General features: G+C 41.1%; 2 protein-coding genes and 1 long non-coding RNA gene across 3 annotated transcripts; 2 read left to right on the top strand and 1 right to left on the bottom strand.

Annotated features, from left to right (window-relative positions):
- Positions 1-1,536: 1,536 nt before the first annotated feature.
- LOC145437706 (NADH dehydrogenase [ubiquinone] iron-sulfur protein 3, mitochondrial-like) lies at positions 1,537-8,696 on the top strand. The gene is made up of 7 exons (XM_080314986.1): positions 1,537-1,677; positions 2,175-2,264; positions 5,037-5,128; positions 5,825-5,980; positions 6,401-6,526; positions 7,816-7,935; positions 8,484-8,696. Exons 1-7 carry the CDS (start codon positions 1,620-1,622, stop codon positions 8,646-8,648), a joined length of 807 nt encoding a protein of 268 aa, XP_080171112.1. The 5' UTR covers positions 1,537-1,619; the 3' UTR covers positions 8,649-8,696.
- Positions 8,697-10,660: 1,964 nt separating this feature from the next.
- On the top strand, positions 10,661-11,649 carry LOC145437705 (uncharacterized). The gene is made up of 2 exons (XR_013914722.1): positions 10,661-11,298; positions 11,487-11,649. It is a non-coding gene; the product is annotated as an uncharacterized LOC145437705 (long non-coding RNA).
- Positions 11,650-13,992: 2,343 nt separating this feature from the next.
- On the bottom strand, positions 13,993-16,446 carry LOC145437704 (uncharacterized). The gene is made up of 4 exons (XM_080314985.1): positions 16,288-16,446; positions 16,048-16,164; positions 15,367-15,529; positions 13,993-14,208 (listed from the first exon to the last, which is right to left on the bottom strand). The coding sequence occupies exons 1-3, from the start codon at positions 16,401-16,403 to the stop codon at positions 15,409-15,411; spliced, it is 354 nt and encodes a 117-aa protein (XP_080171111.1). The 5' UTR covers positions 16,404-16,446; the 3' UTR covers positions 13,993-14,208; positions 15,367-15,408.
- Positions 16,447-23,587: the final 7,141 nt, after the last annotated feature.

The following is a 23,587-nucleotide window of genomic DNA, read 5'->3' as shown; positions in this document are numbered from 1 at the left end:
GTGAGGTGAATGACAATCCTTGTGGGAGGAGGTTAATCTTATTGCCGCAAGGAGATGGTATTAAAAATGATAACCAAATTCATCCAGTTAGAATGTTTAAAAGTAGTTCAGTCACTATAAGCCCTCTAATCGTCCATTAAGCGATATTAACCTATGTAGGTTAGTTATCTATAGATATACAAGATACGATCGCTGAATACTACGCCAATGCGGGGCGGATAGTGTAGTGGTTACGATTAGGGCTGGGTGATTCGATTCTGAATCACGTAATATGCTTCGAGTCGAGCAACCGAGTATCACTCATTATGACGTCACAACAGAATGTAATATGTCAAAGCTCACATATGTACCTTTTATGCGACCACAAAGAATATAATGCCTGTTCCATCACATTAAATAGGCTTACCATATGTCCTCTTTTAAGAGGATTTGTCCTCTTTTTTGACTTTTTTGAAAGGGTCCTCGGAGGACGCCCTTTTGTCCTCTTTTTTGAGATTATGTCCTCTTTTTTGAAAATTTAGGTCAGATTTAGAGGAAATTGCGAGTGATATGCCGTAAATTAGCACAGAAGAGACGCTCCGGCGGGTATGTCGGAGTTAAAAACGGTGAATTTAGCTCTGAGCGAAAAGATGACCTTTTTTTTTTATTTTTTTTTGTTAGTCATCCACCTAGAAATGTGGAGAGAAAAACGGTATTTTGAGCTCTGAGTGGACCGGTTTTGCAAGTCTCAAATTTCTGAAAAAGTGTCCTCTTTTTAGATTTCCAAAATATGGTATAAGCCTACATTAAAGATACTTTGGTATTTTTTCGATCATACCGATTTCATTGCACTTGGTGACAATGTTGTGGGATGATCATGACCTCGGAAATGTGCCATTTCCAGTAATGTTTGTACTCTGTACGACATGTTACGTATGCTACGATGCGGCCAATCAGGATTTCAAGGATTCAACAGTGAAAATTAGTATCGAAACTATAATTCTCGTTGATAAATTAACTTTCAGTGGCGAGGAGCGTATAATTTCAGTACTCGAAAAAACCCGTCTTTTACTACTCGACTCGAATCATTAAAATTATTACTGGATTCAGATTCGAGTACTCGAATCATTGTGCCCAGCTCTAGTTACGATAAGCGCCCACCAATCTGACGGACCGGGTCATCTGAGCTCCTCATCCCCCGCCGTCGCCGTTCTTACGGCGATGAAAAAAAAAGCCCAGAAAAAGACCCGACGAAAGAAAGCACTCACAAGGAATGGAAAGAACTAGAAAGGGCTGCGGCTTTAAAAATATCAACATTGAAAAAAACTGTTACATCGGGCACTCTAGGCCGAGGTGGATGTCAGCCTAGAAAGGATCGCAACTGCGTGCCTTTCGATATCCTCCTATCCGTTCATTACATACATGGCATTGTGTCTTATCGCATTGTACATTTTGTGTACCTAGTTCAGATTAAAATTATAACCAAACGATTATGCTGTTGTCGTTTATGGCCTCATTGGTCATATACTCAATGAAGCGTGAAATCGACCCCAACCTGTCAATCAGTCTTCTGAAGCTCCGTAGTCTGTATATTCATTTTTTAGGAGGGGTTATTTTTCCCTTCGTAAGGTATTGTTGAAATGGCTTCGTTGTTTGGACTGGTAAACAGGTGTTTACAGCAGCATTCCACCCGAACCGGTAAGAGAATATATTGGAACTTTATAGATTACGGTACCGTTAGCGTGCAATCCTTCCTGTCTTTACTGACCTATTAATCGCTCTCATCTTACGACTTGAATTATGAATTGCAGTAATTGCAGAACTCGACATTATTATCGCCACCGAGTTCGACATTTCTACAAGTATTTATTTCATCGGTTATTTATAGTTATTAATTATGAGCAACGTTTTGGATACTTCCGATTATTTCTATGTGAATTTATTAAAATGTGAATGGAATTTTCCAAGTGTCAAACTATTAATAGCATGATGAGACTAGGAGAAAGTAAGGGAATACCTATAAATATATTATACACAGATAATATGCCAACGAAGTATTCACTAAAGGATAGAATTCGATGGAAAGTGCAGTGCTTGGTTTGCTAATAGTTTATGAATGCTACTGTTTAGAACACTTGAAATCATGCAAGTTTTCTCAATGGAAATGCGTTTATACTCATTTTCATATTTGTAAGGAATTCTGCGCAAAATAGCGAAACCATTTTCAACCACAACATGGGCCGGGACTGCACAAGATGGAGTAACGCAGCCAACGGAAAACTTGCGTAAGTGTCACTGTATATTTGAAGCCATTGAAATTATTCCCTAATTTATGCGTAACATCTGTAAGGGGAGATTTCATCCGGCTTACGAAGCAATGTTGTTTAAATGTTGAGTAGGCTACTAAGATTATTCAGCAGAATTCTATCAAAAGTCTGAGTATTTAGTAAGAAATCCTTCCATAAAGACCATATTGCGAAGCATGTTCATTAAGGTTAACTTTTTTTTCTGGATTTCAGGATTCACTGATTGAATTGTTAAGTTGCCTAAGAACGCTACACACCAAATGTGACTAATTCCTACCAGTAGAGGCCAAATCAGAGCCAATTAAAATTTGAGCCATTCTGGGAAATAATAGTATTTACGGTGGCAAATTTCCGCCCTCGAGAGTCGCCAAACATCGTGTGGCAGGCATGTCCGCAGGTAGTTGAGAGGGATGCATTTTTCACTAACATACATCTTGAAAAGGGCCTGGGATAACGTTTGGATATAGACATCACTAATAAAAAATAATTATGACACTGCTTGGATGAAAATAGTTAACTCCATTGAAATGGCCTCATTACAACGATGGTGATATCGTTAGCAAATAAAATACTTTCCGTCCCGAAATTGCTGACCACGAAGATGAAATAAACTGACAAGCAGCTAAAATACAGGTAGTTTTACTTGGTTATTGAGCTCATGAAAAGTTATCTCACTGGACGCCAACAAATGGTTGCGATCTCAAACACCTTGTCCTCTCCTTACCTGGTGACCTGTGGTGTGCCCCAAGGCTCAGTACTTGAACCGGTCCTCTTCACCTTATATGTCAACGACATTTTTGAAACCTCCTCATTGAACACCACACTGCTCGTTGATGATACTCACCTCCTCTCTTCCGCATCTTCGACGGCAGAGCTGGATGCCCTGACTGGTGACCAAATGCCTAAAGTCCATGAGTGGACGGCCCAGAACAACCTTAGTATAAATGCCTCGAAATCCCAATTGCTGACAGTAAATTCAAAAAATAACCTAACCGTTAATATCGCTGGTCAGCCCGTTTCCAACACAGATAATGCCAAATATCTCGGGGTTTTACTGGACTCGAACATGTCCTGGAAGAGTCATATTCAGTCCCTAGAAACTAAATTATCACCGAAGTGCGGCCTGTTCTACAGCCTTAGGCGCTTCATGCCAGCATGGGTTCTTCTGATACTCTTTAAATCTTTAATCCAATCGAAGTTACATTATGGCATCCTCTGTTAGGGAGCTGCCAGTAAAACTGCACTCAAGCCACTGCAGAAACTACAGCATTAAGTACTCCGAATCATAGCTAGGGCCCCGAAGGGGCCTGGCTGCCCATCCAATAAGTCGCTGCTGAAGAGATTCGGCGTCCTAAACATAGAAGATATGCAGAAACTAGAAATCGCCAAGTTTATGTATCAGTTTCACTGCGGTCGTTGCCCCGAATATTTCAATGACTTTTTTACCTCTGAATCAAAAGCGCACAAGCACAACACACGCGCGTCCACATCGTCCAAATATCATATGATCGACCGAAAAGATCATGGCTCTATCAAATATGCCGGACCTGATGTGTGGAACAATATCCCGCCGGCCATCCGGCAGTCGACGAGCATGTCCACATTCAAGTCGAAATACAAGCAATTACTACTAAATAATTACAGTCCATCCTCAAGATTACCGGACCACGACTGACCTATCGATCTCGCTTCCCATGACATGCCGCCCTATTTCTTTTCGCTTCCTTTTTCTATACTATGTTCTTTACTTTCATTCAGTGTGCATGCCTCCTCTTTTCATCACCTAGTCCAAGGTGGGTGTCTGATTCAATAGACAACTCCTAGTCGCTTCGACATCTTCCTGTCTTTTCATTGTATCGCATTTTTTGTGGTGTATTGAACTGATAAAATTGCTAATGAACCAATGATGATGATGATGATTACAGGTAGACTCTATAATTCCTATCATTCCGTCCTGCAGGGTTGTAACCGAGTCACAATGCTCCGAGTCACAAGTCAATCTCACTTTTATAGTTTTGACTCGAGTCAAGTCGAGTCATTTTCAATTCACCACAGAGTCAAGTCCAAGTCAGCGAGCACAGGGTCGAGTCCGAGTCATGGTGCTTTGAATTGAGTCTTGAGTCCTAGTCATTGTGTTGACGGCCCAGTTTCCAGTTGAAGTCTTGTTAAACACACTTTTTATAATCTGTTTGGTGATATCTAATGGTTCGCATTTAGAATATACTAATTTTTCTCACTTTCACCAAATTCTGGTCGCATTTTCAAGTGATCAGTACCAACAGACGAAATTCCACTAGTGCGGTTACTTCACTCTTTTTTGAAATTACAATGACATGTCGATCTCGGCCATCTGAGGTTCGAGTCATATGACTTGGTTCGAGTCGAGTCATTTCCGTGTTTTGAGAAAATGACTCAAGTCAAGCCGAGTCACCAGAAAATCGCGACTCGAGTCATTACAACCCTGGCGTTCGGTATAATTATACCCATTAAAAGTGCACTTTGACAAAAGGTATAGTTTTGGAGGTAATATTTTGGTGTTATTGAACGGATTTGGCTGCAAACGATTGAAAAATCTTCTTCCGAGTATAACGTGTCTGCATCAAAAGTTATCGACACCATTATATCCAATTAGGTTGAACTAGTTCATCTTTTCTGTGCTCATTTTATAACAATATATGTAATCCTAATGTCTAGATTTGATGAATGAATACTATTTGATGTTGATCTGATGAGGAATATTTTCGTTTTTAGCCGAAGTCAAACTATCCAACGAATTGACGAGATCGAAACTGATGGAATTCGGTGACTATGTCGCAAATTGTCTACCGAAATATGTGCAGCAGGTAAATCCACAATTATAATTACAAGGAATGTGCAAATATGATATAATATAGGGGCTCCGTGGACATATGAGCATGCGACATACTATCATGTGACAATTAGGTATGTGGGTAAAATTCGGGGTTAGAGCCGGGTATGGTTTTTAGATTGACAAATGGGTTATGGAGTTATGGTGAGGTTCAGGGTTAGGATATATATCTATATATTTTCAAATTTTACTGTCAAACGAAATTGGTAAGTTGTCTACGAAAACGATGTAAAACAAATTTGACGCAATTCCAACCGGTAGAAGCGAAGTTATTTGAGTATTTCATTAATAATTCTGGGATTGCAACCGTCGATGCTATTTGTGCAAATCCAAAACTTTCAACTGCAATAACTTCGCTCCAACCGGTTGGAAGTGAGAAAAACTTGATATGAATCGTTCTTTTGGGCAATTTGACAATTTCCTGGGGTTGACAGGAAAATTTGGAAAATTTTTTTTATAAATATATTCTAAAATTTCAAATGGCTCTGCGTCGACTTCTACTGGTTGGAATTGAGCCAAATTTTGTGTGCAGCATTTATTTAGGGAACCTGACAATGTAATCAGTAAATCTCCGAAATCCGGAGAAAAAAGTTATTTTTGAACAACCCTGTGACCACTTACGCCTATAAGATAAGTAGCGTTAGATTTTTTACCGTGTATTATCTGCCAGGTTCAACTGACGCATACCAACGAACTGGAGGTGATGATTGACCCGGAAGGCGTGATCCCCGTTATGAGTTTCCTCAGCTTTAATACCCTCTGTCAGTTTGAAAATCTCAGCGACATTTGCGCCGTGGACATCCCAGCGAAAGCGTACCGATTCGAAGTGAGAAAATGTGCTCTTTCATCTTTTTCTGATGTCTGGGCACGATGATTCGAGTTCTCAAATCTTAATCGAGTATTAACTCTAGTAATAAGTCTCTTGCATCGAGAGATGATACTTTCAATACTGAAATTTTACGTTCCTGATCACTAAGAGTTTATTTATCGACAGGAAATATAGTTTGGATACTATTTCCCATTGTGGGAGGGCCATAAATAAAATATTGTGGTGGTACCGCAGCATACGAAACACGTAGCAACAAAGTTGTACCATTATCATGATTGATACTCTGATACTCGGCTCGAAGCTTGATAGCCTACTCAATTCAGAAACGAATCACTCGTGTACTCAATTTTGCCTCGCCCTGTTTTTTTCCGAGCTATGTCTTTAAAATTTGAAATTTGAACATATCTGTATTGTCAGCTTGTCTACAACCTTCTATCTTTACGATACAACCAACGGATTCGTGTGAAGACATACACGGACGAGTTGACGCCAGTCGACTCGGTCTGTAGCGTGTACCGGGGTGCGGACTGGTATGAGAGGGAGGTAAGTCTGAGTAGTTCATGGTGGTGGTTCTCAACCACCGGTCTGTGGCAAGTTTACTGCCAGTCTGCCTAATGTATTAAGATTCAATATCTATATTCCAAATTGCAAGAAGTGGGACGCTTGTCCATCAATTAGAGACATAAGATATCAAATTTTAAATTGATTTGGAAGTTTAGAACGTAGTTTCTGTGTGGTGTCGTAATAGACAGTTCATGGTCTACTCTGGGAATATGCCACACTGCTGTAAGTATTGTACGAAACTTAAAAGTAGAGAGAACGAGGATTGTAACCAAGTCATAAGGATCCAAGATCAATCTAACTTTTATAGCTTTGACTCGTTTGAGTCATTTTCAATTCACCACCGAGTCAAGTCCGACTCGAAGTCAGTGAGTAGAGGGTCGACTGCGAGTCATAGTGTTGTGGCTCGAGTCCGAGTCCAAGTTGTTGTGTGCACTTTTCAGTTTTGAGTTCAATCGGGTTCAACCCTCTTTTTTGAACTCTGCTCAGAAGATATAAAATGTCTCGTGTTCATAATATCGTGATTTTCCTCAGTCCTAACAGTTTCTGGCGCTATTTTCCAAGTATCAGGACTGATTGACGAAATACCAATCATGTGGTGACTTCACTATTCTTCGAATTTACAATGAAATGTCTGTCTTGGCCGTCCTAGTGTCGAGTCATATGACTTGGTCGAGTGGAGTCACTACACAAATTGACTCGAGTCAAGTCGAGTCACCAAAAAATCGCCATTACAGTCCTGTTGCATTTGGCAATATGATTAAGTTGCGGTTTTTTTCTGGGTAGTTGAAGTAAACCTAAATTGCTGCACAAATACGAGTATAAGTAACAATTCCCTAAGCGACTAAAAGTAAGTATTCTAGGCCAAATTTTGTCGAAAATTGAAAACTAGGAGGTGAAAAAAGAAGTAGTTATAACTATAATCACATGAGTAAAGTGCAAGTAACCAAAATATACTTGAATACTCTAAAAAATAGAAGTACTTTCGATTTGTGGTTTATAGTTTCGAAGTTGCACAATTTTTGGCACTGCCAGCGTCATCCATTCTGAATTAGTCTCTTGTGATAGCCAGTTTAAAGTTGTCTGCCAACGCCATATACTACTCAAGAGTAGCTATGGTCCCTATGGGAGTCGCCACTTTTTGTAGTAATCAAATAAAATTTTACGGCATTACTATTTGGTAATTTCAATGTCCTTTCAAGAATGATTCTGTGCTGTAACTTTTTTCGTGTGCCAAGTACTAGGCAATGATTGGTACTTTACCGTTTCAGGCTTGGGACTTGTACGGAGTGTTCTTCCGAAATCATCCGGATTTGAGACGCATTTTAACAGACTACGGCTTCGACGGTCACCCGTTCCGAAAAGATTTTCCGCTGACAGGATATTACGAGGTGTGCAACTCAAACTTGATTGATGATCATCATCATTTTCATTAAATTTTTGTCAAATCAATCCACCACAAGATTGCGATATAATGATAAGATAGCAGGGTGCCTAAACGACGTGGAGTGGTCTTTTAATCAGACACCCACCTTGGCCTGCAGCATGTAATAAGAGGCATTCACACTGGATTTAAGAAACGATGATATAAATGGAAGCGACGAAAATTAGTGGTGCATGTGTCAGTAGGCGAGGTCGATATGTCAGGTCGTGGTCCGGTAATCTTGAAGGCTGACTGGTATTGTATTTCGATTTGAATGTGGACATGCTCGGCGGCTGTCGCATAGCTGGCGAGATGCTGTTCCGCACTACAGTACTTTATAAAGCGATGCGTTTTCTTGTATTACGTCCGGATCATAAGGTAGTTGGTCTCCGAGGACGCACGTGTGTTGTAATTGTGCGTTCTTCATTCCGAGGCTTAGCAAAGTTGAAAAACCACTGGCCTACGTATTACCCAATTTACCCATGGATGTTGTGATCTAATTTTTTTCTTTCCAAGGTCCGGTACGACGACGAACTGCAGAGGGTGGTGCGAGACCCAGTTGAACTGGCACAGGAATTTCGAAAGTTCGACTTGAACAGCCCGTGGGAGACTTTCCCGAAACACAGCGAACGAGAAAAGCTGAAACTGCAAGATTCGAAATCGGACGAGAAGAAAGAGTAGTTGATTTTTATATTGAATTTCTTGAATGTCAAAATGAGTATCGATGTGGGTGTTTGTGAGTTGTCGTGCGTTACTGGGGCGCAGGATGTGGGGTGTAGGCATATATACTGCTTTGTTGTCATCTGGGGCAATACAGTAAAGGTAGCTTGCTTTTCTGCATGAGTAAAAGTAATGTAAGTGAGGATTTTAGACTTGGTTTGCAGAATTGGACAATTTGATGATTCAAGTTGCATAATAGTTAGGGTGAAATATTTCCATGCACTAGTTTAGTTCTAATCTAATTTCGGGTTTTGCGAAGAATGCTGCAGAAGAACTGCACAGTGCGAAACGTGCTGACGAGAATGAACTGATTTTATATGAGCTCAACAGGATTTAATTTCTGTATGTTCGCGACATCAGTAGGCTAATTCGAAAGAAAACTGCGTAGCTTTTATACTTACTAGTCTAATTTGGAAATAAATGTGATGCTCTATTTCTAATTGCATGGTTATGGCTCATTTATTTGAGTTAATAACTCATGGCTGAATGCATAATTGTAAGCTACGCTAATCTAATTTGGTCTGTGAACATATGAGCAGAGCATGCGGCACTTGCGCATGTGGGTAATATAGTTAGGGTCGGGTACGGCTTAGATCTGTGCTTCCAAACCGGTGGGTCACGAAGACTTTCTAAATGTAAGTCTTTTATTCAATTTGCCGACAACCTGGTCGTCTCACGATTGGACGTCCCATACCCTTTCTCCCCTGATTTAAAGCCACGTTCAAGTTCTTACAGAAAATAGTGGACCAGATTTTCGTGACAGTCATTTCGATAGGAAGTGCGAAATTGGACAGTGTGTTTAAATTACAAACTTTTATCGGAAAAATGCAATCCGGCCCGATTGTAATCAGCAAACAATACACGGGAACGTTTTATGGTCGACGTAATAAACGACTCCACAGAAGAAATGTAAAAGGTGGGTAAATCGGGAGTCGAGTCGAAGTGATGACCCTTTCTCAGCTGCTTTAAATTTCGGTCAACTAGATTTTGTGATTTGGTAAATGTGCCCCCCTTTCCTGATATCGTAGCCCTGATGTTGGTAAGACTTCAAATTCGAAGGCCAGGCTGTTAATTCGCACTGTACAAAAGCTCAGAATAGTAGGCTAGCCTACACAATTAAAAAGACTTGAAAATTCTCCGCGCATATTGAGCGCCAAGCAAAAGACTAGTGAAGACAACGATAATCTTGATTTTACCGACTAGCATTTCGGTTTAACATAGCTGGTTTGTAACTCGTCTGCGACCGTAAGCAGGTCTAGCTGGTTCAGGTTTACTATGCAGCGTGAGGAGGAGGCTATAATTGTAATTGCCCATGTCAGGGGTGGGTAACCTGCGGCCGGCCATGGATGGGAATTTGTGCGGCCGTCAACAGTATGTGTTGGATGGCCATCGACATGCCAATTGAAATTACGAATTCACTCCCGAATTTTTTAGAGATTTTATCAATCTTGAAATTATATTCGCGTCCCGCGCGATTGAATGTGACTTCAATCTTCGATTTTAATTGTAGCGCCCTTTGCACTATGCGCTAGAATCGGAATCGTGTGCTCTTCACGAAAGAAATTTGTTTCTGGTACATTTTGACGATTCCAATATATTCCCACTATAACGACAATCCTGGTGGGGGTCACGAAATAACAGCAAGCAACAAAGTGACCAATAACAATTGCCCTACCCGAAGACGTATTATCATTTATAACTTGAACTAAATTTTCGAACGCACTCCCTCTACCAACTCTACCGGTGAATCTGATCACATGGGCTGAGTGATGATAAATATTTGATAGCATGTGATACTGCTACTGAAAACGACGGAATCCATTCCTGAATCTGAAAAATCTTCGCGCTTCGCGCCCATAACCATTTCCCGAGATCTATTCATAACATTACTACTCGCGATTTCGGCGCGTATAATCGGCCGAAGTGAAAAATAGAAGGGTCCAGAGTTCACTGGAAATGGACATGGGGAGTTTGGGGGAGGTATTTTGCGTCTAGTTAGTTCATTTCGGATAATCATCATCATTGGTCTATTAGCAATTTATCAGCTCAATACACCACAAAATGCGATACAATGAAAAGATAGGAAGGTGTCGAAGCGACTTGGAGTAGTCTATGGGTATGCCCTGGAATGCGGCCGTAGTCTACATAAGTACTCGAAATGCGGCCGTAATTAGCAAAAAGGTTGCCCCCCTCTGGTCCATGTCCATCGCCCATTTACGTCGCCTTAGATATCTAGCCTACGCTGGCATTGTGTCTTAGTATCGTATCGTAGGGCCTGCGTTGTGTGTCTTGAGCGGAAGAAAATATATTCGGCGATTATTATAATTGATCATTAACCACAGATCACGAATCAATTATGCGGTAACAATGAGTATTTATTTAGCAATATCGATATCAATTTGACATCCAGTCCGAAAGACCGGGACGCGTCTGCTGGAAGGCGCAGGCTAGTATAGGCCAACGTCAAAAATGATTCTGCGAATGGCGCAATTGACAATGTGCATATTTTGTATAATTGTCATGGACGGCTTGTACGTAATCTTGGATAAAGGGCTTTTCGCACTGTTGTACCTGCTCACGTTCATTTTTCAGTTCATAAGAGAAATGGCAGGTGAGTCCAATGTGAATCACTGATCTTGAATTGTTCGTTCACTGACCGCGAGACAGACTGGTGGCAACGATTAACAGAATTGACCTATAGAAATCAGGGGCTCAATTCAGCGAACGGTTCAGGATATATGGAAGCCTATATAGTTATACGAAGGGTCGTTCAACATCTGTGATCGATTCACTTTGCAGATGAGTTTCTCTTGATCACGAAGAATACAGTCAAATCCAGGGAGAAGAAGCAGATCCGTTCTTAGCTATGTACGGGGTACGCATGATGTACGAATCACGCAGTTTGCAATCATGAAATGCGCGTAAAACGTTTCGTGGACATTATACGTTTTTGTTGAGAGCATCTATACTACATTTTGAACTAAAGAATTCAAAAAGCTTCTGTGAAAGAATCACCGCTGCTGCTACTTCGCAACGGTTTCCGCTAAGTCCCGCTGCAATAGCTGAGGTAGCCTGTGTCGACGTGCAGCTGTACTCTTTTCGAGAACTCAAGTTTGTTTCAACTATACTAGTCCATCAAGGAGCTTTCTGCCTGCCTGTGAATAGCGTTGTTGGGAACGTCAATAGTTTACCACCCGCTCAACTTATTTGATGTAGTCAACAGTAGGATACTAGTCTATTAGTATGACTCGCATGGATGACATTACAACCCAATATCTAGACAAGGAAGATAGGGTAACACTATGTCCTTTTCATTGCGGGCTATTGATGAAGGTTTTTCGAGGCGCTACAGACATCCTGGTATAATTCCAGACGTTTCCAGTAGAATCCTGTTGGGCTGTTTCTTGTCGGGTTGAATTTGTAGAGTTTCTCGGGATTTGAGACGTAGAAGCGATTCCTTTCCTGCCCCTATCCGTTTAATAGAGTTCAACTTGGCCCCAAGATACGAGATGTGCGCAACTCTTAACCTACAACTCAACAACCTCCAATCGTTTCGATTTTAAAGCCTCTGGACCAGTGATTCCCAAGTGCGGCCCCCAGATAGCCTTCTTGCGGCCCCCAAAATATATTAAGAAATCGATTTATGACAAAAAATAAAATTTACATTTATAAAATACTATTGCTTGGCTTAGCCTCTGTAGTTTTTAATTATAGAATTGCAGGAAAGTTGTGAGTATAGACTGCTAACGTTACGTCACTGCTGTTTCAATGCAATGTGCCCTAACTTTCCAGTTGAACGGTCAGTAGTTATAGATATAAATAGGTATTGATAACTTTCAAAACCGGAGGAAAATCCTGAAAAAATGGTAAATTTTTCCGACTTCGTGGTCGCTTGACTAAAAAAGAAAAAGAAGCTCAACTCCCGGAAAATACAGTTTTTCTTTCACAAACAGGTGGTTGACTGAAAAAAGGTCCACTTTCCGATCAAGCTCCCGAAATAGTCGCCGTATCGTTCCCGCAGTGCTGACTTGATGTATATCAGTCGAATTTGCCCCTATATGTAACCAAAATCCTCAAAAAAAGAAGACAAAATCTCAAAAAAGAAGACATTTGGGCGTCCTCCGAGGACACTTTAAAAAAAATCGAAAAAGAGGACAAATCATCTTAAAAGAGGACGTATGGTAACCCTATGATAACTAGATGTGCAACACGTGACTCGCGGTTGAATACGCCGAAATGCATACTGCTTAGCCGGCTAAAAGCAGCATAATCAGTAGTCCTATAGTCAGGGCCGTAGCTGTCGCACCCCAAACCCCCCAATTGAGGGGGACCGAGCTTGAAGGGGGCACAAAATTATTTCGTGAGTTAGCATAAATTATAGAGTATTTTTTGCAAATTTATGCAACTTTTTCAAAAAATTTTCGCGCTATGCACGATTTCAATTCGCCACATATCTTGATTATTGGGTATTCTTCCCCAAGAAAAAATACGCAAGATTTATAGAAATGGGCATATCAGCGTTGGCCATGACCGCACCACAACGCACCAAGACGTATAAAGTTTTAGGCCATGTAACATGTGACTCTAAGAAGTGTGTCAGAACGATTGGCAGCGAGAAAGCCCGAAGATGTTTAATTTTACGGGGTCTGCAGACACTTCTCACTCAGCTCTACCGGTAAATCTGATTACGTGGGCAAAGAGGACAACCATGCAAATCCCGATCTTATTCACCGATTTTATCATGAATTATCGAAATATTCGCGCGTCGCGCTATCTCACTAAACAGTACAACTTTAATTTCGTGGCAAAAGCGAACAACGTGACGCGGGGTCAGTTTATCACTCTATGGGAGCCTGGGGTCCTGACGAAGTGCTGTTACGTTCCTGCCAACGGGTATACCCCCGGAGATGTTTAATTACTATTGAGGGGGCCTATACCTTTTCAAACACACCTCACTCAGCTGTACCGGTAAATCAGTTTAAGTGAACAGAGACAGGATGAAAATTGATGGCAATACATGCAATTCCCGATCATATTGACCGATTCAGTCATGAAACTAAAGAAATTTCTCGCGCTTCGCGCGTTTAGGCCAGGAAAGCTGATTCACTCAACGGCACCCAATGCAGCAGGTAAGTAGCGGTAAACAGTGTACAGTTTTGAAATCTCGTCAGGGCAATAAAACTACTCCAAAATAGCCACGATGACTGTTTGAGTCCGTTTCATAGCCGTAGTATTCGTGCGGCCCCGACCGTACTCTGAAATTCTAAAATTGGCCCTCACACCGAAAAATTTTGGGAACCACTGCTCTGGACAGTATATGTTGTATAATTTCAAATTACAAAGCTGTACACGCCAAAACAGCAAGTTTCGGTAAAATTCCACGGAAATGATTGAAAATAGTCTTCTGCTCATGAAAGACATAAGTCACGCGACGTATACGGGACAAGTCCAGGAGGGCTGTGCTCAGTGTCTTCTAAGTTCCGAATCCGTTGTCAAGGTTTCTTCACGCTCGCCGGAAGTACTAAAACAGAGATTAATTACCGGAATGCCTCATCTGAGTTTTAGACATGACCGCAATGAAATTCGTCTTTCGATTGGGACGAAAATAGTTGGCGAGTTAAACACACACAACCACTACATAGCGTGTAACGCAGGGGTCGTCAACTCAAACGAGCCGAGGAAAACTTCTCAAATTTCATAGAGGCCGCGGGCCGCATAAACTGATTAAGCAACACAGTTTAACAACCAAGTTTTTAAAACTTTACGTCACCGCAAGGGTGTGCTCTCTAACATGGGCGACGGGCATAGTTACCACAAAATAAATACAGACATTACAAAATATGTCATGATCCTCACTTTCAATTTATTTCGAACTATGACCTGCGCACGAAACCTGAGAACATTTTTCAGCGACGAAAGAATCGATATTGAGGTTTATTATTCATTATAGGTGGCACCGAAAATACTATTTTACTCAAATCCAAATTTTCAGACGCGAATATCTCCGCTTTCACTGGTTGGAATTGAGCCAAATTTGGTGAACATCTTTCCTATAGACAACCTAATAATTTCATGAGGTGAACATAAAATTTTCAATTTTTCAAATTTATTTTTATATAATAAATAAAAAACTTTCTCCTGTAGCAATGCGGCTACTGGTTGGAATTGAATCAAATTTGGTGTGCAGGCATTAATCAGGTAACCTAACAATTTTATGAAGTAGCCAGTACAATTTGAGAAAAAAAGTCAATTTTGAACACCTCTAAATGCCCAATTGTCCAATGTCCGTTCATATAACATAATTGCCATCGCGGACGCCCTATCAGCTAGTGAGGAATAGTGGTGCTGGGAACAGGATACCTTATTTCGAACAACAACAACAAAACTGAAATGAGTTTCGGCATTTCAAAATGCTCTACCAAGCGTTCTTCCGAAATATCAAATCAGGTAAAGCGAGTCGCATAATATGAGCTCACGGGCTGCGTGTTGGTGGCCCCTGGTCTAACGGGTATAACTTGCGAACAAGGTCAGGCAATGATGATACACATGAATGGCACAGCGAGGTTGATACATGACATCACAATGCAAATTCTGTGAAATTGAATAACATTACGACAAATTAACGACGTTTCTGACGTACCAAATATCACCACTTTGCAGCGCAATCACGAATACTTACGCCGGTTTATCAATGCTACTCCAACCCCAGCCACGACAAGGTTTACTTGCTGATCGATCGAGCGCGTGCTTGTTTCTTGCGATTGTTGGATTCGTTTTCAAACTTCGCTAAAATCCCCCACTGGCTCGGTCGGGAGCTATGCTGGCTGGCTTCTTTCTTTGATCTGAAAAGAAACAATAAACACGGATTGACAGCCATGTCAAGTGCATGTCTCGCGCAAATCAATTGAATCTTGCTACACGAAAACATGTTATGAATTTGATTACGCATATATGAAGTTAAGTACATGCTTATCGTTGCTAGCTATAGAGTTTACTGTACTTCAACTTGATAGGGTTCACTGTCGTAGTTTGTAAGTATATCACGAATAACAAGTTCCTTACGGTTATTTGTTTGCTGATACATTTATTCTAGTCTAGTTCATATCATATCGGAGTTTCTTAAAAGCACGAGAATGGCTCATGTCTGCACATTGTACAAGCTTGACTCGCTTCGCACTATACAGCTCTGTAGTATTTGCAGGAAAACCAGAGATTACATCAAAATTTGAGCATAGAAACATGCACGAAACAGAATAGGATTGACTAGTGGCCCAAGCCTGCCACCTACCGATAGTCGCCAACACAGTCAATCCACTGTACAAGGCATATTCCGCAGCTGCTTCATTTTTGAAAACCTTACCTCCCCTTTCCACTGGCATGCCGGAACAGCTTGCTCTCCGGAGTAAAATTATAGAAGTCATACTCGTCGTAGTACTCGTTCTCGAAGTGCTCGGTAGCCAGTTTTCCCGGGATAACTCTGTTGTAACAATGCCGAATATTATAAATGGGACAGTAGTCAGCAACGCGTAAACAATTCATGCCGTTAACAAAACAAGTCCTTGTTACTCGTTAGGTCATAAGCACGCTCGGTATTAATTACCTGGGTCCAGATACTCCTTCAGCTGTATCGTCCGAGTTCTTGATTTTGATGCTATCACCAAATATGACTTGCTCCGTAACGCTAGTGGGCGACGGAGGAGACGACGAGTCAGACATAACGCGTTTATATGTATAATCGATATTGCTTCATAAAACAAATGTATGAATCAATGGTGATATACGGGACCTTGTTGCTTCCAACTTCAAATGACACTTCCAACTTCAAATGACACAGTAGGATAATTTGAAAAATATACCAATGTGATACATGTTATTTATTGCGATTGGGTAAAATAAACAGAACCTTATCGACTTCATTACATCAGTAATATTTGTTAGAGAGATTGTATTGCGCCCAAGAAGCAGAAATTTATCGACTTCATTGCTACTGCAATATTTTGTATTGTATTTGGGCCAGGAAACGGAAATTTAGCGACTTCATATTCATATCAACCGCTCAAGGATAGTATATTTCTCAGTTCTGTATGAGGGTCTAAAACAGGGGTGGCCAACCTTTTCAGCCACAGGGCCACATTCGATTGACGAACTATTGCGCGGGCCACTAGTCGCGCCAAGCGCGAAATTTTCGAAGTTCATAGGTCAATGATATTGTCACTATACTATATTGCGGGCCTGCTGTATATCGCTGGGCTCAGTTTGCAAGGAGTGGACAGTGGACTATTCGGCGCCTGGACATATCGATATCGAAAGCTTCGACCAACATGCGTCAAACAGTGTGTGCCTAGGTTTCACACTCGACGGTCTTTCTGCGAGCGCAAACGCAAGGTCGCATATGTTGAACGACACTTTGTCTCGTAATCGCGAATATATTTAGACTCAATGTGATACATAAGGCGTTCTTTCATTTTCACAAAGGGGTAACAATATTAAAAGCAAGAAATCGAGTGACAACATGTTGCGCGAAGCGTGTAAAAAGTTTACTTTTGAAAAATCTTATCGCAAATTATTCTGCTTTATTGTAGTATACGAAGATCTACCAAAATGAGACTGGCTCATGGATCTGCCAATGCGTCGGAACTGATATTTTAGTCATCACATCTCAAGTATTGCGGCCAGACTAATCAAATTTTTGGTTGGCCATGCAAGTTCACAATCTGTGCAATCCATTTTTGATGATATTACTAATTTCGGAAATTACCTCGCGGGCCACTCAAAACGTTCTCGCGGGCCATATGTGGCCCGCGGGCCACGGGTTGGCCAGCCCTGGTCTAGAAACACAAACTTTATCGACTTCAACTAATTAACCGTACGCATGAACAATGCTGGAAATGTATCGTCTTATACGGCAGTCTGCAATCGCAAGTATAGAACTTGATATGTAACTTCCGACTATAGTAAGTATATAATATATCTGCAAATGCGTTTGTTGATCAGATGTCACAACCTCGGGCATTTCTAAGGAGGTCGAATGAGTCACATAATTTCATGGCTCACGAAGACCTGTAAACAAGCAGGACTACGTATAGAATCTCACGAACGGTGTCGTTGGTAATTTTGCGGACCAACAACATTGGTACAAACGGTGAAAGGTGTCACGGGTGCAGCAGTACATAGCTGGATATCCGAGGAGTCTTATCGCTTGCCAAGGCTGCTACTTATTCCTGAACTCGAGGCAAACAATTTTGCAGCTCGAATTCGACAGAAGATTATTATCTGAACTCTTTATCTCGTAGTACGTGTTTGAAAAGGCCTATATCCATTGCCAAGCATTTCATGGAGCTACAGGCAGCCGGCACTAAAATCATATATTGTGCCTTCCGATTAGCCTCCCAAATCGATCTCGTATTCCCACTTTATAGGCCTACTTTTTGAAACTGAACATAGCTACTCAGCTATCTGAAAGCCCTAATTGATTATATAGAATAGATAACAGGATGTTATTATAATCTATATATCTCTAATTACAGCGCGTCAGAATACATAGCCTTGATCACCTTCTGCGAAAGAAACGCAAGGCAACAATATATGCAGCAGCTACGCTATATTAAATAATTCATTTTCACGTATATGACTTACATGTACACTATACAGCCACCCAATGCAGGAGCATTCACCACACATTCATTTTCGGCGAGATGTCATATGGCTAATACTACAGACCCGGAACACCCGGCTGCTAACACTTTAATCATCTGCCTAAATCACATGGGAAATGATTCAAAATGCCGCAGCCGTTTACACCAACGTACATTCACCGCGTTACATGGAATGGCACAACGAATTCGAACATTTTGCACAATAAACAACATCCACAGCACGCTGTCACCACGCTTGTTTCCGTGTGGCTCAAAAGCTGAGTGTAAATCTTTTATCCAACTCGATACCACTCAACAAAGTACGAGTAGATACTAATGACCAATGATTGACATTTTGCTGTTCAGCGTAAACAAGCACCTGTGAAAACAGTCGCTTTGTTTCCTTGCATCAACTCCGGTACATGAAACAAAAACAGGTTACATGGACGCTATGTATACTGCTATTGCACTTCAATATGCAGTATTGAACGTACAGCTAGCTAAACCCTGGAGCGACTGTATCGATTAGTGTGGTATTCGAAGATACGGCCCTACGGCCGCAGCGAGGAGTTCAAAGAAACGAGAGATTTAGTTTGCTGAAGGCTTCTGCAAGAATACGTCAACCGTACAGTACAGCGATATCCGTCGAGATATTTGATCTCCATTCACTGCTTGCTATCATGGTCAAGCAGGCGAATTCTGTGAAGTAACATACGTTTTGCACATACCTCATACCCAAGTATTTCTCGACAGATACTATAAGTAGGGCTACCATACGTTCTCCTTTAGGAGGATTTGTCCTCCTTTTTCAAGGAATGTCCTCCCTTCGCCCAAATGTCCTTCATTTTAGGCTAACATGGTCTAAAAGGCCGCGAAAAAGGGTGAGTTGTTGACCTAAATTACATAAGACGGGTATTTCGGGAGTCGAATCGGAAAATGACATTTTCTTTAGTGAACTATGTTAATATAAGGCGAGAGCGGGTATTTCAGGAGTAGGGCAGGACGCAATGGTTCCAGTACTCGAATCTGAATCGAGCATTCATTTTAATGATTCGAGTCGAGTAGTCAAATACGATTATTTCGAGTACTGGAATTTTACGCTCCTCGCAACTGAAAGTTAATTTACTAACGAGAATTAGAGTTTTGATACTATTTTCCACTGAAGAAGCCTTGAAACCTTGATTGGCCGTGTCGCAGCATACGAGACATAGTACAAAGGTACGAACGTTACTAGAAATAACACATTTCCGAAGTCATGATCATCCCACGACATTGTCAAGAAGTGCAATGAAATCGGTATGGTCGAAAAATACCAAAGTATCTTTCATGTGATGGAGAACAGGCATTATGTTCTTTGTGGTCGCATAAAAGGTACATATTTGAATTTTTACATAGTACATTCTGTTGTGACGTCATAATCACTGATACTCGACTCGAAGCGTACTACGTGATTCAGAATCGAATCACTCAGGTACTCGATTTTGCCAAGCCCTATTCGGAAAATGACCCGTTTTTTTAGTCAACAAATTAGCTCTATAAATAAAAAAAATTTCACATTTTCTAGCCCGCTGTAGTAACTTTTGCAACATGTCAAAAGTGTCTTCCTTTGAGGATCTCAAAATGTGGGAACCTTAACTATAAGTCATCCTTTTAGGCCAGTGATTCTATACCGGGATTGGCTGAGCCAGTCTCAGGTGTTCGGGGGAGGTCAAGACGCGCACCCAACTCACGTAGGAGTCACACGTGCAATAAATAGACATAATTATATTTTTGTTTTGTGTGAAAATCTTTTTTTGACGGTTATGTTCCTTTAAAAGTGTCGGTGATACGATCGTTGATATTTAATGTTCTTTCCAATTCTGTACTACGCAATTACTGGCGATCAAATCCCAGACAAAAAGAGTCTGGTTTATTTCAATATGAATAGGCCTACATACAAATATATATATCGCAACCAAATAATTCTATCAGTAAAATAACTGTAATCAACCGTTTGATGAATTGGAAGGAATGAAAGAAATCATGTCAACAATAGATTGTCGATGTAATGACAGAACTTGGTTGAGTTCCGCTTCAAAAATACGATATGGCTTTCGTAGGTTACAAATTATCGACAGCGTCGCCTAGCGTCGCCTATGAACGACACACGCGATGTCTTTGTGGCTAGAAGCATTTGCCCCCTCTATTCGAAAGAAAACAAGCTCTCGGCGGTTCAACAGGGTGCGACGCTGACACAGCTGACGACTATCGTCCCGTACCTCCTTAACGGTCAAAATGACTTTGGCCGACTGTACTTGATACAGATAAGGACTTGATCACGCTGGTGTGGATGTCATGAAATAGGCTGGGCTTGTCGCAGGTGGGTAAACTAAATGATTGCTACCTGCGGTGCTCTGAACACAATGCTTACCCTGAATGTGGTAAAGTCTGTCCTTTCTGTTATGTAGGGTTACCAACCATATGTGCTCCTTTAGGAGGATTTGTCCTCCATTTTCAGGAAATCGAAAATGTCCTCCGAGAATGCCTAAATGCCCTCCTTTTTGTAAATTCGTCCACCTTTATAGATTTGACAGCCAGGGTAATGGACTGATTGAACTAAAAAAACGTCATAAATGATGCGAAGTTCGCAATGCGTACGCCCGAGCGGGTCATTCAGGAGTAGGACATCACCTTTTTAGTAAACACCAGAGAGACAGAGATTTTATTGACTGGAGGTGACGATATGATCGACCTATAAAGGCCTTGTTACTCGCCAGTCACCACGTCCATGACAGTGAAGTAATCAAGTGTATTAATTTTTAGAAATATAACAGTGGACCGGGACAGTCTGCAACAGAAGATAATAATAAACACAAATATATAACAAAGACAGCGGAGATGATAGGATTTAAAATTTCTATGTCCTAATCCAATCCAAATCCGAACCTTCAAATCCAAATCCTAATCCATAACTTTTTCATATTCAAGTCTATGTCCAATCCTAATCCAATTCCAACTGGAAATTCAGAAAAAATACTAATTTATGCAAGGGAGGGATTCGAAAATTTTCTTTCACAACCAACGATTCACTTGATTCAAGATAACTTGGTAACCATAATTACATTAATAACTGATCTGAATAAAGTTTGTCGCCATTCCCACACGACATTTCAATCTCCCAGAAAATAGGTAAATCCAATCCAAAGCCTAATCCGTTCTGAAAAAAATGTCTAATCCAAATCCAATCCAAATCCGACAAAATTTCACAAATCCTGTTTTTTTCAAAACCTAATCCTAATCCATGCTCATCTCTGAAAGACAGTAGCCATGGTAACATATGAAATCAATAAATATATATATATATATGATATATAAATTAACGGTGCAGATTCTGAGATCATATTGTAATTTCCACAAAGGTAATCCTGGTATTTGGTTTTAAATTCATGTTGTAGCGGTTCTTTGATGTTGTCGGGTACGCTTTTCCAAATATTTGTGCCCATATATTCACCACAGCAGTATTATTAAAAAAGGGTTAATTCGCGAGACGAGTCGGAAAGATGACCTTTTTTTAGTCAACATAATAAGATTTCCAGTACAAATTTTACAGTCAGCAGTTTTCAGGTCCGGTAATCTGACTTCAACGATATGTTCATAAGCGTCCTCCTTTCCGAATTCCAAAATATGGTAATCCTATTGTTATGGCAGCTATACAAAGACAATGTTGACGCTAAAGTTAATGGGTGTTCACTCTTCATGCGCAAATGCTCATTTTTCAACCCGTTCGCAGTGCAAAGTGGAATGACTCTCTCTTGCTAAGTTCAGACGAAACATGTAGCACAAATCTGCGCACGTTAGTGGAATGACATTTCTGTGGTGAAGTCGTTTTAAAAATTGAACCCACATCATTGTCGCAATGAAATAGATATTGGTGAAAAAATACTAAATTATCCTTTATGGCATGCGATGTAGAACTGGCGTTATCTTCTTTGTGGTCGCATAAAAATACGTACCAGAAACTAAAGCTCCATATCCCCAATCGACTTGACTCGAAGCCCATGATATACTTAATTCAATATTGGAATCACCCAGTTACTCGCTTTTACCCATCCCCAGTTAACACTCGTTATAATAATTAATATCGGTAGACCAAGGCGTGTAATAGATTGATGGACTGCACACGGTCGTCTCAAAACCAGGGTTGCGACTTCGGGATCAAATTTGAAAGCCCGGGATCGGGATTTTCGCTCCTCAATCCCTGGATTAGCAAAGTAGAAAAATACGGTCCGTGGACAAATGCGCATGCGACATAAAAGCAAGCGACACTTGAGCATGCGACTGTTACGCATGGCGACTTTTCGTAATGGCGACGCGTGAGCATAGAGACACAGTAGCATGGGGACACATCAGCAAGGGGACACATGAGCGGAGGCACACATGGGCATGCGACACTTACACACGGCGACTTTTAATCATGACGACGGCTGAGCATAGGGACTCATGCGCATGGGTACTCATGAGCATGGTGACTTATGAGCATGGGGTCAAATAAGCATGGTGACACCTCAGCATTGGGACTCATCGGCATGGCGACAATTCAGCATGGCTACACGTGAGCATGTTAACACGTGAGCATGCGACACATCAGCATAGCGACACATCAGCATGGTGACACATCAGCATGGTGACAGGTACCTCAGCATTGGGACTCATCGGCATGGCGACAATTCAGCATGGCTACACGTGAGCATGTTAACACGTGAGCATGCGACACATTAGCATAGCGACACATCAGCATGGTGACAGGTAAACGGTGTGACAAGAGAGCATGCGGCAGATAAGCATGCGACGCTTGTCTGCCTCACCTGAACGTAGGCCTATGTCACTGCCTATACTTCGTCGTCACATCTTTCCCAAATATTCCCTAACCTTTACATATGAAGTATGGCCCTGTATACGATGTGACTTGTGAGCTTTCACGTTTCCTGTCTCCTCATTTCAATAAGATTCTCTCCCCAGACTCACAAAAGTTAGTACTCGCAATTAGGAAACGTACCAATTATTGCTCAGAAAATGACAGTATCACCACCAAAAACGAAACATCGGCTGATCCATAATCATGATCATACAATCATAGTCAATAGTCAAGTTTCATTTTAAACACATAAGCTGATGTTAGAAGCTATTCCGTGGAGAAAATCGATCCTTGTCATACTTTGATTCGCGTATGAGCGGATGACGCGTTCAAGCCGGAGGTTCAATTCCCGAAATCGCTTTTCCGTTGGA

This window comes from Botryllus schlosseri, chromosome 4, assembly GCF_051294905.1.
Source record: "Botryllus schlosseri isolate E-star chromosome 4, Bs_hap1, whole genome shotgun sequence".
Lineage (NCBI taxonomy): Eukaryota > Metazoa > Chordata > Ascidiacea > Stolidobranchia > Styelidae > Botryllus > Botryllus schlosseri.
Note: the sequence above shows the minus strand (reverse complement) of the source record. Positions and strands in the feature narration are given on the sequence as shown.

Excerpts from the sequence above, each read along its gene's own strand:
- LOC145437706 (XM_080314986.1), top strand. The coding sequence starts at position 1,620 with ATGGCTTCGTTGTTTGGACTGGTAAACAGGTGTTTACAGCAGCATTCC. Across the intron at positions 2,265-5,036 it reads GCAGCCAACGGAAAACTTGC|CCGAAGTCAAACTATCCAAC; the intron begins GTAAGTGTCACT and ends TTTCGTTTTTAG. Across the intron at positions 5,129-5,824 it reads TACCGAAATATGTGCAGCAG|GTTCAACTGACGCATACCAA; the intron begins GTAAATCCACAA and ends ATTATCTGCCAG.
- LOC145437704 (XM_080314985.1), bottom strand. The coding sequence starts at position 16,403 with ATGTCTGACTCGTCGTCTCCTCCGTCGCCCACTAGCGTTACGGAGCAA. Across the intron at positions 16,165-16,287 it reads GAAGGAGTATCTGGACCCAG|AGTTATCCCGGGAAAACTGG; the intron begins GTAATTAATACC and ends TTGTTACAACAG. Across the intron at positions 15,530-16,047 it reads CATGCCAGTGGAAAGGGGAG|ATCAAAGAAAGAAGCCAGCC; the intron begins GTAAGGTTTTCA and ends GTTTCTTTTCAG.